A 15007-nucleotide genomic window follows, 5' to 3' on the forward strand; every position below is an offset into this window, starting at 1 on the left:
AGGAGTTTTCAGTCCCCGCTCTGTTGCGTATTCGGGCTGCAGGGCCCCCGTCCTCCGCACAGCAGCGCCCCCTTGGCCGCAGGGCCCCGTGCATTGCGTTGCATTGTAGCGTCTCTTCGGAGGGCGCCGCCCCTCACAGGAGAAGGCCTCTGCTTCCTTCTCCTCCTCCTGCCCTGTTCCTCTGAGGGACGAGACCCATCAGTGACTCCAACACGTAGTCCATCGGACTGCAAGACACCGGCACTGAAACATAAAGCGAGTAGCCCTGATTTCAGAGGAGCGGAATTACAAGGACTTTTCGAGAGGACCTCTGCTTGTAGGTCTGAGGGCAAAAGGGAGCCCAGTCCTTCTGCGCCAGTCAGAAGAGAGACCGTTTCCACCGAATTAGAAATGCTTAGCTCTTAGGAGAGTATTGTGCTTTTCTTTTTTTCTTTGGAAAATTCCAATGTGAACTTGGCTTGTGGTCTGTGGCGTCAGTTTGTTTTCTCCCTGGTCCATTTGATCATGGTTTCTGGCGAACGGTACAGGAATATTAATTTGGCATAGAGGTCCTCCTCCAGTTCCAGCTCCCCGGTCTCCCGAACTAAAAAAATATCTGTGCATAACTTCAAAATCCGATCCACATTCGGAAGCTCTTCAAACATGATGGAGTGAGAAATCCCGCTGAAGAATTCACGGACAAACTTCCCAATCACCAGGACCACTGAAGCGTAGAGGCCCATGATACTGGAAAAAAAAAAAAAAAAAAAAGAGGTAGAAATGTATCTGGCCATTACATATGGTTAAGAGAACATGCCTAAAAGAAAAAAAAAAAAAATTTCCCCTCAAATGCCGTAAAAGACATGATAGACTTACCAAGGCTTAAGTTGTTTCCCCTTGGTGAAAACATTGACCTTTCTGCTGATTAAAGGGTAATGCATGCTTTTTTTAAAAAGAAAATTACACATTACAGAACTGTAGGACTTGAAAAATGAAAGTCCTTTGAAATCTTACATTCTGGAAACAACCAATGTTAATAGTTTCATGTATGAACTGGTGGTTTTACTGCATATATTATATGCATAAGCTACATAACATACATGGTAGATAGAGGGGTGGGAGGGAGACGCAAGAGGGAGGAGATATGGGGATATATGTATATGTATAGCTGATTCACTTTGTTATAAAGCAGAAACTAACACACCATTGTAAAGCAATTATACTCCAATAAAGATGTTAAAATACATACATACATACATACATATATATATATATATATATATATATATATATATATGATAGAAATGCAATTATTTTAGACACTTTTCTGTACTCAGGACTTCGCCCTGCCTTTCTCAGGGATTCATGTTTATAATAAAATTCTGGATAGACAGTGATTTCTTAAGAGGCTCATTCTGGGAAGTAAAAAACTTTGTACTAGCATCTTGTAGGGGGTGTGCCTGCCCCAGGGTTGAAGTGTCAGAACACGGAGAAATGGTAACATCAGGCATGTCCCAAACTGTGATTTCTACCTGACTCTCTATCTGTTCAGGTCAGAAGGCAATGTTAGCAGAAAAGAGAGAACTCTGCCTGTTTCTAGTTTAAGCCCTGAATTGCACTAAACTGTGCTGTAACAGGAAGGAATAGTTAAGAAGCTGGAAATACGGCTTCTGGGCCTATGCTTGGTGGTGGGATTCACACAAGGCATTTTTGACTTCTTTGGGACTCTGGTTCCTCAGTTTTTAGAACGAAGGGCCCTGTGACAAACCATAATGGAAAGAAAAAAAAAAAATATATATATATATATATATATATGAATAACTGAGTCACTTTGCTGTACAGAAGAAATTAACACAACACTGTAAATCAACTAGACTTCAGTAAAATTTAAAAATAAATAAAATGAAGGGCCAAGGATCTGTGAATTCTAATAATGCAGCTATAGAATTTTAGAATTCTAAGAAGAAAAAAGACTTCCCATCCTCAACTTGGTGTGATACAGAAGTGGGATCTTGTAACTGTTTGTTAATGGTGAAATGGTTCCTTACCCGTAGCCGGCCAGGAACCCCAGGCTTGGGGGGCTGACCTTGTCATTGAAGACCACCAGCTCCAGGGCCTGTGCATGCTGGTTGTAGATTCTATTCCCAGTCAAGTTGAGAACCCACCACTCACTGTTGGATTTAGTTGTATTGTCTCTGGACAGAATAATGGTGATGTTCATGAAGTTATTTTCTGGAGAAGGAGAAACATGAAATCACATTAGCAGGAGAGTTTATGGATTTAATGCACTTCAGCCATTCTCGGATGAACCAGGATGGCCTGGTTGGTAGCCATGGCATCCGGTTCCAGGATGGGGACACACGGGCACATTGGCTCTGTGAGAGGAAAAGGAGGAGGGGGCCTGGCCGTGGGGGTCTCTCTCTCTCTCTCTAAGAGGCCAGTCCTGTTGCCACACGAGACAGCAGCAAAGTCACAGGGTGAATGGAGACCCATCACCGGAGCATCTTGGCTGACAATTCCAAACAACTAATTAGACATTTAAAAACCCCAGTAGCTGACTGTTGATGGAACCGATGGATTCTTTCATGTCACCACCGTTTACTGAGTGCCTTCCAGGAGGAGGGTGCTCCAGGAGGTGCTAAGGGGTCACCAGGTTGCACGCAGCCTGGTTCAGTGGGAAAGGCCATGCACACAAGCACTGTTTATGGGCACGTGGCAACCCCCGGCACTGACAAGGTCTGTTAGCTGGGGGCGACCACTTCTGGGTGGTATGACCCCTGAGGACTTCCCAGAGGAGGTGACTTCTGAGCTGAGTTTTGCTGGCTGAGAGCTTTAATAGATGGAGCCCTGCTCCTGGTACTCAAGTCACCCTCGGGCTGAAACAAGTCCATTTCCTGCCATCTTTTTATTGTTCTTATCGTGGGGCCTTCAGAGTTAACGGCTGTATTAGGCAGTTTTCTGCCCAAGATAAGGTTGCTAATAGAAACAAGTAAACAGATTCTGATGAATCAGTTAACATGTCACTGAACGTGGATTTAAGTCAATCGAGTTCTATATCAATGAACAAAGGAAGATGAAGAACACGCCCCCAGGTGAGTAAATGATCCCTTCTTGCTGGTGGACACAGCTCAGAGCCTTATGCTTCTTGCAAACCATGTCACAGGGGGAAGAAAACTGGAAAGGAGCTTGATAAAGGCTGAAAAGGCAAACCACAGACACTGAATAAAAGAAAGATTAAGAAACGTTCTGAAACAATTCCTCATTCTTACCAGATAAAAGTTGCTTTATGGGTTTGGAGTTAGAGTCACTGGGTGCTTTCACGTAGTATGGGTAAATCCTTTCTATGGTCCTGGGCATTAAGAGAAAAAAGGATAATTAAGTTTTAGTTGTTTTACCCATGCAAAATTGTTTTCTTGTTGTTGTTATTGCTATTTTTGACCTCATTTCAAACAAGTAATGGGGAGAGTCTTCCTATAACTATGCGATGTGCAGTCATCATAGTTTATCGGTTTCCATTAAAATGAGAAGTCTCCGAAGCCGAATAAATTCGCCAGGCTCTAACCAGACACTCATGCCTACTCTGTACACAACAAGCTGGTTAATGGCTTAAAAACTGCTGCAGAGATTTTCCCACATCTGTGACTTTCCTGAAGCCAGGGGCTGTCTTTCTTGCTAGGATCCTACCACTCTTCCAATTTTAATTTTTGCGATTTCAAAACTCTCTCTAGTGAAGTGGGCTGCCTGAGCAGATCCAGAGACGGGAGTGGGGGGCGGGGGGCAGAGGACTGGCATCCTAGCCCTTAGCCCACCCTGCGCACGGGCCACTCCATCTTTCCAGGGCTGTTTTCTCATCCAGGAAGTGATGGGGGAGGATCCGACGGTTCTCAGGGGCCCTTAGTGTTTAGTGATTGACAAGGGGTGCTTTAGGGACCATGTCTGAGGGCTGCATCGCGGCAGTCCTCACACAAAGCACTTTGACCCGGGGCTGGGGCAGACGGGACAGAGCTGGGCTGCGGCTGGTGGGCGTCTGGAATACTCCACTTAGCAGTTTTGGACCAATGGCAGTGCTTTTCTCCTGCTGGTTCTCATATTAGAATCTAAACATCACAGCTCAGATGTTTGGAGTGGAGGATTGTGTGGCAGGATAATATATTAAGATACAGTTTTTTCCCTCAAATTTCCACCCACCCCCTTGCCTTCTTCTCACGCCCATTTGTTAGCCAGGCATTTGGTGCCCCAGGGGCAGGGGTAATAGTAGAAAAGGGTCTCCCAGGGCCTCTCCCTGGCTTTTGGTGATTACGGTCAGATGAGAGCAAGGTTTGCTCCCCGGATGAGCTGGGCAGGAGGTGCGGGAGGAGGGCAGACGTGCTTTGGCCCAGCCCATCAAGGACTCTAAGTACAGGCTCACTTGAGTTACCAAAGAAGGAAGAAATGGCGTTTCTTGCACACACGTATTTGTAGAGGAGATTTGGACCAGATACACACACCTTCTAACACCGTATTAAAAATGACAGTCAACTTACACGGGCGTTTTGGAACTTTCTGTGTTGTTGCCAGCTATCATTTTAGCAATGTGCTCTCGTGTCGTATTTTTAAGAGGAAAAGAAAGCTTATCTGTTGCTATTTCTGCTTTTGCACCCAGACTCATGTTTCTGTGAAGAAAAAAAAAAAAAAAAAAAAAAGCTCAATGGCAGAAAAAGAGCTCAATGTCAGTGGTTACTCAGAAGTCTGCAGGAGAGGTTAAAAACTCACTGAACTATTAATCTCACCAAGTTTCACTGGGTCCACAATTGTCACCCTCAACCTGTCGTCCTCACCTTTACGGCCAGCCTCTTAGACATCCAGGGAGGCCTCAGACACCTTTAACACAGATACAGGTGAGGAGGAGCGTGTGGGGACACAAGAGAAACCCCTGATGATCTAACGGATTCTGAAACACTTTATGTTAACCCCGCGACGTTAGGCTCCATGGGGACTCGGAGAATCTACGTTTTAAAAAGAATGTTCACAATGAGCTATCACCTCACACCTGTCAGAATGGCATGATGCCCATCATTAAAAAGACAGGAGTTACCAAGTGCTGGTGAGGAGAAAAGGGGACCCTTGTGCACTGTTGGTGGGAATGTAAGTTGCTGCAGCCACTATGGAGAACAGTTTGGAGGTTCCTCAAAAAGTTAAAAATAGAAGTACCATGTAACTGAGCAATCCCACTTCTGGGTATTATTCCAAAGCAAATGAAAACACTAACTCGAAAAGATATCTGCACCCCCATGTTCACTGCAGCAGCATTTACAATAGCCAAGATACAGAAGCAACCTAAGTGTCCACTGACAGATAAATGAATAAAGAAGATGTCTCTCACACACACACATGCACACATAAACACACACAGGAATATTATTCAGCCATAAAAAAAAGAATGAAATCTTGCTATTTGTGATAGCCTAATGCCGTCAAGTTTCATCCAGGTTAAGTGAAATAAGTCAGAAATACTATATAATCTCATTTATATGTGGAATCTAAAAATAAAAACACAAAGCCTGAACTCATAGATACAGAGAACGAATTGGTGGTTCCCAGAGGTGGGATGGTGGTGAATGGAATGGGTGAAGGGGGTCAAAGGGCACAAATTCCAGTTATAACATGAGTAAGTCCTGGGGATGTAATGTACAGCATGGTGAGTGTAGTTAATAATACTGTACTGTATATTTGAAAGTTGCTAAACGAGTAGATCTTAAAAGTTCTCCTCACAGGGAAAAAATTTTTGGTAACTGTGTGGTGATGGATGTTAACTAGACTTCTTGTGGTGATCATTTTGAAACGTATACAAATATCAGATCATTATGTTGCACCCCTGTAACTAAAATGATGCTACATGTCAACTATATCTCAATCAAAAGCAGAATGTTCAATCAGAAATTGATTTTTAGTTTCTTTTGGTGGCTCTTCAAAGGAAGGGCTAGGAAGTGCATTTTTGCCAGTACAGAATTCCACGTGAGGAGTTTGGGACATTTAAAAGGAGAAAATAAGATTAAAGAAGGAGTTCTTTAAATTCTGAGCAGCCTCCTTCAAAAGACTTCTTACTACTTTCTTGTGAAGTCAGATTCTAGAAGCCTTTCTTCCTCACCTATCATGATGCTTTCTTAATTCCAACCAAGAAGCTGGTATTGTGGACCCACAGGACTGCCCAGAGTCCTGAGTCACAGCCTGTCATGAAGGAAACTGAGCTAATCAGACCGGGTATTACGTCCAGGCCCCCCAACGGCCCCCCGGACACGTCGGGCTTTCGGATGCAAGAACGTTTTGCGAGACGTGCTGCGTGGTGGCCGCAGGCTGGCCAGAGGCTCAGGTGGGGTGGGAAGGAATCTCCCTGCTCTCCCGTCCTGGGACTGCCCAGAGGCTCTCCCAGCTCAGGCTCGGAGAAAAGAGGTGCTGGGGCTCCCCAGGTGCTGGAGGCCGGCAAGAGAGAATCAGGCTTCCCAGCGCTGCAAGTCCTTTGTGATTAAGAGCAGATCCCCCCCCCACCACCACCACCAAGCTCAGGGAAATCTTACACTTCACCCGACTCAGTCTCATGTTATGAGTCATCACCCTCTTTCTTTTCTCTCCACCTTTCTCTCTTGGTCACAGATCTCATTGCCAGCCTCTTTAAAGCTGAAGTTAGTAGAAAAAAGGAAAACTAAGAAGTTCTTCGTTTTGTCAATGATTCCCAGGCAAATCATTATTTAATAAACAAAAATGTTAGCTGTAGCATCGAATGAATGTTCCCAGGAAGTAACGTGAACCAAGATCAGAATTAATCTGAGGTGTGTATCCTTCCACGCCCCCCCAACCCCCGCCCCGAGTTCAGGTTGGGGAAGGGGGAATTATGCATGGAAATACAGTAACTACCTCTGCACACTCCATGAAAAAACAACAGAGAAGCTACTATTGGGATCCATGAGCTCGTGTATCATTTTCTGCTTACTGGGAGGGCTGATGGTCCACAAAGAATTTGAGTTTCCTTCCAGTTCTGCTACTGTTATGTCTTCTTTTTCATAATTTTCCAGAAATTGCATAGCACCCTGTGTGCACACAAATACACTTGCATAAGTAGATCACATACTTGAGGATGTGTAAGAAAGTAACTACTCTTCCCTTTAACTGACCGTATCCAGGGGGAATCTCTTCCTCTGAAAGGCACCTCCCTACAGTGGGTTGCCTGGTGTGTTCTGACACTATCAGCTCCAGTCACATCACCAAACCCCAGTGGTGATGTTGCCACACCCACGGCCATGGAATCATTCCAATGAAACAGTAAAGAAAAATCAGATGATTTAGTGTCATTTTTTCCTTCCCACTAAAGAAAGACATTTATCAACTATTGGGGAACGTCCGTCTCATGAGAGAGTCAAATTTAATCCACCCAGGACATCGGGGCCCTTCCTCACAGCTGTGCACTCCTCAAGATTACTTTTGACAGTGCGCACTTGCAGGCCGATCATTTTACTAAAGGAGAACAGCATCTGTTTGCCTAATCACTTTATTTAAATAAAAAGCATCATCTGTAAAGCCAATTTTAATTATGAAGAATCATGCTACCATCTTACTTAAAAGCATGGAATGTAGAGAAAAGGATGATGTCCACCACAGCTCTGTCACCAGAACATCATCCCTGTTTTATACAGCAGGGGATGCATATCTTAGTTTTTTAAATCATTTAAAAATAACAGTGTCTTTTTAAAGTTATGTTTCACTTTGAGAAATTTTCGTGCCATGAAATCATGGCACGAATGTAATGGTTATCTCATTACAAAGGAAGTTGCTTGAAAAATCTGCTGTAATCGACGCACTCATTCCCTACTTGTTGAATCCCAAATTGCCTCTAGTTCTTACTAACGCAGAGCATGCCATCACAAACAGGCACCTGCTTGGAGCTTTTCCATATTTTGAATGATTTCCTTAGGATAGATTCTCTACCAGTTAAAGGGATCAATATCTACCACAATTTTAAAAATTTATAAAGGATCAACACCTGTCGTGCTCATCATGAAAATACTCTGAATTAGAAATATGTTTATTATCACTTATGTCTGATAATATAGACATAACATCTTAGATGATCAAAGCGGCCAGTGGCCAGGAACCTGCTGTGTGTGACTAATAACCCCCAGAAAGTCCTGCCCACCGGCTCAGGCCATGGTAAGGTGGTGAGTAAATAAGGTGACAACAGTCAGCTGGTCGATATGACAGGTGTTGTTCATCGAGACCGACTCCATGCATTTACTTACAGTGTCCTTAGAAAAAGCTTTAATAAATTTGTTAAACTTTGGCTGGTCCATAACTTTCAGCTGGCTTTGCTGGGCACTCATTGTGAAAATAGGCTGGAAAACAAAGACACACAGGATGGTTAATATTCCAAAGCACTTCTCTGCATCCTGGGTTCCAAGAAAAATATTAGGTCGTGTATCACCCACAGCTAGAACAGAACTCTCCCTTCACTGTCTTCTGCACCTTAGCTCACATATCACATATTTGCAGAACAGTCAAAATTCAGACAGGAAATATGTCCGCAAAACCTAAATAAGTCCTCTGGGTGGTTATCAGGGAAAAGCACGGCTGGGCAAGGCACTGGCAGGGGCCGGGGGAGCGGGGGAGACCCCGGAGGGAGGCGCGGTTACCTGGTACCCGCCCAGGGTAATTGTGACCGAGACGTCCAGGGGCTGGTTGATGACCCCGGCGACAGACTTGACCAGAGACATGAAGAGCAGAGGGAACCAGACAATACAGATGAGCAGGACGATGATCATCCCCCCCATCCCGTACTTGACCACCTTCTTTTTCTTCTGCCCCCGGGGCTGCGGGTACCTCTGCAACAGAAGGGCCACGCGCTCAGGCGGGGTCCCCGGGGACAAGCGGGTGGGGGAAGGGCGGGCGCTCTAACCACGGGGTCCGCCCTGGATTGGGTCCTGAATCTGCTCTGAATCCACCCTGTCCCAACCCGGGAACAAGGCAGGCAGTGATGCGGGGCTGCGAGGATCCCGCTACGCGGAGCACAGGGTCCATCACGGCCTGGGCGGCTTTCTCCTTAACAGGGCTGTGTGGGTTTGCTGGGGGCTGACCTATGGACCAAGGGACCAAAGCCTCTGCTGAGTAAACCTCTGGTTTTAAGGGATCAGGCGAGATAAGGATATTTTAAATTCCCGAATATTCAAAACCTGTGCCTTTCAACGGGCTCCTCCCCAGCATGGTGGGCGGAAAACATTTTAACTTCATTCATGCCACACGTTGTCAGGACCACGCTGTCCAAGCTGGAATCACCTCTGTTTGCTGCACCAAGGGCTCCCCAGCCCCAAGCTCAGGCTGCGGGCGGTGGAGGGCCCAGCTTTGCCGCGTGCCGTGGAAACCGCTCGGTCTACAGGCCTGTTCCCTGCTTAGCTGCTGCTTCTCCAGGACCTGTTTCCCTTCAGGGCTACCGAGGAGGCTGGACTGCGTCCCTTAAGTAACAGTAATTCTATCCATATGTCAACCTTCATATCCAACCTAGCAGAATATGCAAATATTTGCACCTTCAGTTTCCTTTGCACAGGATGTTGCATTGTCTGTCCCTCATCAGAGAGTGAATCAGAGGGTGAGCCTGAGTCCCAGCCACCTGACCCCACTTTCCTCCAGCACATCTCATTCCCTCTTGCTCTCAAAGGAGCCACTTCAGAATTATTGGGCTGTACAACAATACACCTTCTTCTTAACCACAATGTACAGCTGCCAGGAGAAGAACGGGTCTGGATGCTGTTCTCACTAAGGCAACAGCAGGTCCGAGATTCCTAACTCGCGTGGGGTGAAATCAATGGGGCATTTATAGGTCCTAGTAGTTTCTGCTTCATCTATTTGGCCGGGAAACTTGCAGAAGTTCCTATGCATAACAGCCTGTATCTAAGAGAAACAAATAGGGCTAAGGCATCATTATTGGCTTACTTTTTCCGACTCCCGCCAACACTTGAGGATGAATATGTGAGCATAGATGTCCTCCACACAGATCCAGCTGGACAGGCTCAGGGTCGTGTCTGTCCACACCCAGTCCATCACGGCCCTCAGCTCCGTCAGAAAAGGGACGAGGCGGAACCTGGCAGGAACCACGTCTTGTTACAGGGACAGTTGTGGGGTGGGCCCCCATCACCTGGCCAACCCCAAGGGCTCATGGAGGTCCTGATTGCTTCAGCCCTTACAACTTAGAAAAAACTCTCAAGGTGACCATTATGGTCAAATCCAACTTGGAATACAACTGCTTTTCATTGTAAGTAAGTCCAATAAAGGAGTTTTGTCTTTTGACAAAAATACCTTTTTGAAAAAGGGATTTTTCATTTTAAAAATATTATTATTTTTTTTTTTGCTAATGGTCTTAACAAACTGGAATTCCCTTTTCAAGTAAGTTTGAAGGGTCTTCAGTTTCCTTCCATTAAAGTCATGGTTTTCATTGTACAAATCTTTCACTTCTTTGGCTACATTTATCTTTGGCTAAATTTAACATACAACTGATTTCTATATGTTGATTTTATATCCTGCAACTTCACTGAATGAAAATGTTGATTAGTTCCAACAGGTTTTGAGTGAGTCTTTAGGATTTTCTCTATATAAAGATCATATGGGGGGAGGGATAAATTAGGAGGTTGGAATTAACATCTACACACTACTATATACAAAATAGGTAACCAACAAGGACCTACTGTATAGCACAGGGAACCATACTCAGTATTCTGTAATAACCTATAAGGTTGTGTGTGTGTGTGTGTGTGTGTGTGTGTGTGTGTGTGTGTACCGGAATCACTGTGCCGTGCAGCAGAAAGTAACAGGACATTGTAAATCAATCATACTTCAGTTAAAAATTTTTTTTTAAAAAGGTCGTATCATCTGCAAACACAATTTTACTTTTTTATTTTTATTTATTTTTTCAAGTTGCTGATTTAGTTTTTTTTCTTTTCTCTTTTTTTTCCTTCTTTTGGTGTCTTTCTTTCACTCAACATTTTTTATTTTTTTATTTTTTAAATTTTGTTTTATATTGGAGTATAGCTGATTAACAGTGTTGTGTTAGTTTCAGGTGTACAGCAAAGTGATTCAGTTATACATATACGTGTATATATTCTTTTTCAAATTCTTTTCCCATTTAGGTTGTTAAAGAATATTGAGCGGAGTTCCCTGTGCTATACAGTAGGTTCTTGTTTGCTATCCATTTTAAATATAGCAGTGTGTACATTTCAATCCCAAACTCCCTAACTATCCCTTCCCCACTGGTAACCATAAGTTCGTTCTTTAAGTCTGTGAGTCTGTTTCTGTTTTGTAAGTAAGTTCATTTTAAACATCTGCTTCTGCTACGAGAATCTGCTGGTCATAGGATTATTGAATTACGGGGGCTTTGCTGTCGAATGAGCTAGGGAAGGTTATACTCTTGGTCGGGGAAAGATGAGGAGAGGTGAGAAAAGTCATCAGGCGCGGCCACGTCATCGAGGGCACAGCAGGGCCCACGGCTGGGGGACCTACTATGTGACTGAGGCTATCGAGACCCTGGCTCAGTCCCTTGTATTTCAGCTGGAAGTGGGATGGCCTGGGCTCCTCTGGGGTCTGGGTTTGGTCCTTGTTTCTTGACCGACACAGAGCTCCTTCCAGGCTGCGGCTCATCCCAGACCCTCCCAGCAGCTTGGGTTGCCACCCGGATTTCTCCCCTGAGCTCCTCAGCTCTGAAGGGAGCGCTATTCCACCCCGTCGAAGACGTGTCAGGCCCCCTCCCCACACGGGGCAGCATGCAGTGAAACTCTGACATGCGTGGTGGTTCTCAACATCTGAGCACACTCAACACTCCTCCATGACTAAGTCCCCAGTCCCCACGCCTGGTGCTCCAGGGGCCAGCAGTGCCCCAGCAGCCTGACCCTTCACCCTGTGGTATAATCTCCATGGGAACCGGGAGGGGATGCTCACACCGAAACCCTCACACAGAAGAACCAACATGTCCGTGTGAGTGGTAATAACTTCCTACCAGGAACAGGCAAGTCGCGTGGCATTCAGGTTGACATTAGGTGACATTAGTGGAATCAGTGCCCCTCCCATGGATGGCTTGTTGCACAAGCAAAATTCCAGAGGCATTTTGGAACACTCCAGATTCCAAATATTCTGTTGCACTGTGCCCAGAATATATTAATACTTAGGATCATGGACCCCAATTTTTCATCCTGAAATATTATCAGTGTAATTATACACGATACAGAAATAGAAAACGAACCCACGCGGCTGACTTTAGAGCAGCATCCTGGCCAGGTGGGTGGAACCACACACAAAAAGGCGTTTCAAGGGCCACACATGCTCTCCTGTCAAACACTGTAGGAGCCCTGCGGGGACCCACATGCTGAGGCCACCAGCTTCCTCTCCACTCCTTCCCAGGGAGGGGACACAATGCCGTCCCGCGGCCAGCCCCGCTCTGTGAGTGGCTGTGACAGCACAGAGCGTCCTCACCCTTGAAACAGGAAGAGATTGACGTAGTTGTAGCTCTTGGTGAGGAAGTTTCCAAGGACCCGCGTCGGGTAGCCGCAGCGGATCTGGTAGGCGGACAACCCGAAATACACGCATTTCACGAAGTACCAGAGCTGGGCGACCAGGTTCTGGCTGAATTTCCTGAGATGTGAAAACACAGAAAAGTGGAGGGATGGAATACTCTTCTGGAACAAAAGGACACCAGTTTATCATAAATTTTAAAAAGCCTAATCGCCCATCTGGCACTTAAAGACAATTCAGTAAATTCTCTCTACATAGTGGATCTCTTCAAAAGGCAAGAGGTGGGGTCAGAAAATCTAATGATTAAAAAAAAATTGCTCTGAATGTGCCCCCAATTTATCAGAGCATTATTCAGTTGTTTCAGCCATAATTAAAATAAATGACTGTTAAGTGAATTTACTAATAAACATTTTCTCAGGACTTTGATGGTGCTGCTATCATGGTCCAAATTAAAGCTCAACAAAGAAGAAACCAAAATGTGTTTTTTACTTGACAGGATGCATAATTTGGAAGATGTAGGAGAAAGAATTCTGAGAAATGAACCCCCATTTTTTTTTTTCTTTTGCTATACATACATAAGACAGGTCAAGGATTAATACATTTTTGACACCTGGATTTTGGTTCCAGTTCTGTTTGCTATGGAGTTCGTTCCTCAAGCCATCATTTTTCTAAACATCAATGTCTTTATACGAAAAGTTTCCCTCGCTCTAAAAATCCATGACTCTCTGATCTACTAACTTGCCTTTTTCTAATGACATCCTCAGAGCTAGAGATGGTAGTTCCTTCTCCTGGTGGACAGTTAATGAAGAGACCCATAGTGTCCAACAGTTCATGAATGCTAGCGTAAGTCTGAGCAAAAACTTAGCGGAACTAAATTTCACACTGGAAAAGAAAAATTAGAACACATTTTCAAAGAAAGATGGCCTACAGGATCATTTTTAACTTTGGATAAATGCGGCATCCTGTGAGTCTTAAACATGATTAGTACCAATTTTTAAAAATGAATCAGACTTTCAACTCAGTAAGACTTAAGTATAATCTTCCCTGTGTTTAAAATTAAGAGCGATGCTTTAAGTATTTTAGGCAAAGCAGTGTATTACTCTTCACGACGTATCCTGGATTTGTCTTATTAATTTTCAATTTTGTTATCAGAAGAAAACATGTACTATTTTTTCATCGAGAACAGCTATTCTTTAGTTGACAAGATCTAAGAACAAGCCAGGAGCATGTGGGCCTATGTGTCTGGGGGCCTAGAGGTCTCCACGTGGATGTCGGCAGCTAAAGATCTCAGAAATGTTGCTTACGAGTGTCTCTGCTGTGGAGAAACCCAGCCTCGGTATTTCAGGACCTAATGAATTACTTTAACTGCATTTGACCGTGGTGGGCGCTTGACAAGTTACCAGTAAGATATCAGATACTTTACGGAGAGCCCCCATCAACTATCCAGTTCCTCATCTTTCTAGGAATTGTCCATATTGGTAGAACTTCAGGAAATCACATTTTTTTTTTATCTCTCCAGGAAAATGCCCTTTGATTTTTACAGATACTTGACATAAAAACTACATGGGAAAGAATTCGTCTATATTTATCAAAATTATAATCAAAGACTTAAAACTGTGTTGCCTTCTATTCTTTTTTTTTTTTTTTTTTTTTTTTTCCTGCGGTACGCGGGCCTCTCACTGTTGTGGCCTCTCCCTTGGCGGAGCACAGGCTCCGGATGCGCAGGCTCAGCGGCCATGGCTCACGGGCCCAGCCACTCCACTGCACGTGGGATCCTCCCGGACCGGGGCACGAACCCGTGTCCCCTGCATCGGCAGGCGGACTCTCAACCACTGTGCCCCCAGGGAAGCCCGCCTTCTATTCTTTATAAAAGGTCCAACCCCTGTTTTACCTACTAAAAAAAACTTCCTTTCTATGATGTTAAAGTGGGTCAACTTGGAATAAGTACTAGTTAACCTACTGATCCTGAAGAAATCACGTTACCCGTAATTAGGGACCCTGAGGTTGTCCTGTACTGGGAAGCGTTTGTCTGTGGCGTCTCTACATGGTTTATTCCCGGAGGCTGGAGTCACGCCCTCCCCATCTCCCTCGGCACCTACCGTGCAGAGCTGTGTAGACTGTAGCGAACCCTTGGATATTTGTGGGCTAAATGGTGTGATGCACACAGAAAAAGCCATTTATCAGATAAATTATTCAAGATATCCAAGCTTCCTTGTCCTCAATGTTATGACCGGTAGCCCTAATTTTCTTCTGTAGGGCTTAAAAGACTCCTAATCTATTTCTCCCCTTACGCTTTCCTTGTTTGGAAAGGATTTAGACAATATGACTATTAATCAACGGTTTCTCTTTAAACAATGAATGAAATTTTCAGTAACAATATTTGAAGGAGGAAAAATGAATGTTGGAGGTTAAAGAGTAGCAGCAGGGCTTCCCTGGTGGCGCAGCGGTTGGGAGTCCGCCTGCCGATGCAGGGGACACGGGTTCGTGCCCCGGTCCGGGAAGCTCCCAC

The 15007-nt window shown here is 44.8% G+C and overlaps 1 protein-coding gene across 1 annotated transcript in view; it reads right to left on the minus strand.

The window, feature by feature from the left end:
• Positions 1-473: 473 nt before the first annotated feature.
• PIEZO2 (piezo type mechanosensitive ion channel component 2) overlaps positions 474-15007 on the minus strand; it is a 340562-nt gene continuing 326028 nt past the window's right edge. The window contains exons 44-52 of the mRNA XM_007463290.1: positions 12460-12618; positions 9934-10081; positions 8640-8828; positions 8250-8342; positions 6871-7043; positions 4503-4631; positions 3249-3328; positions 2028-2211; positions 474-726 (exon numbers count right to left, since the gene is read on the minus strand). Of these exons, the coding sequence (XP_007463352.1) occupies positions 474-726; positions 2028-2211; positions 3249-3328; positions 4503-4631; positions 6871-7043; positions 8250-8342; positions 8640-8828; positions 9934-10081; positions 12460-12618 (1408 nt within the window). The remainder of the gene's footprint in view (positions 727-2027; positions 2212-3248; positions 3329-4502; positions 4632-6870; positions 7044-8249; positions 8343-8639; positions 8829-9933; positions 10082-12459; positions 12619-15007) is intronic.

The sequence above is a fragment of the Lipotes vexillifer genome, unplaced genomic scaffold, assembly GCF_000442215.2.
Source record: "Lipotes vexillifer unplaced genomic scaffold, Lipotes_vexillifer_v1.1 scaffold848, whole genome shotgun sequence".
NCBI lineage: Eukaryota > Metazoa > Chordata > Mammalia > Artiodactyla > Lipotidae > Lipotes > Lipotes vexillifer.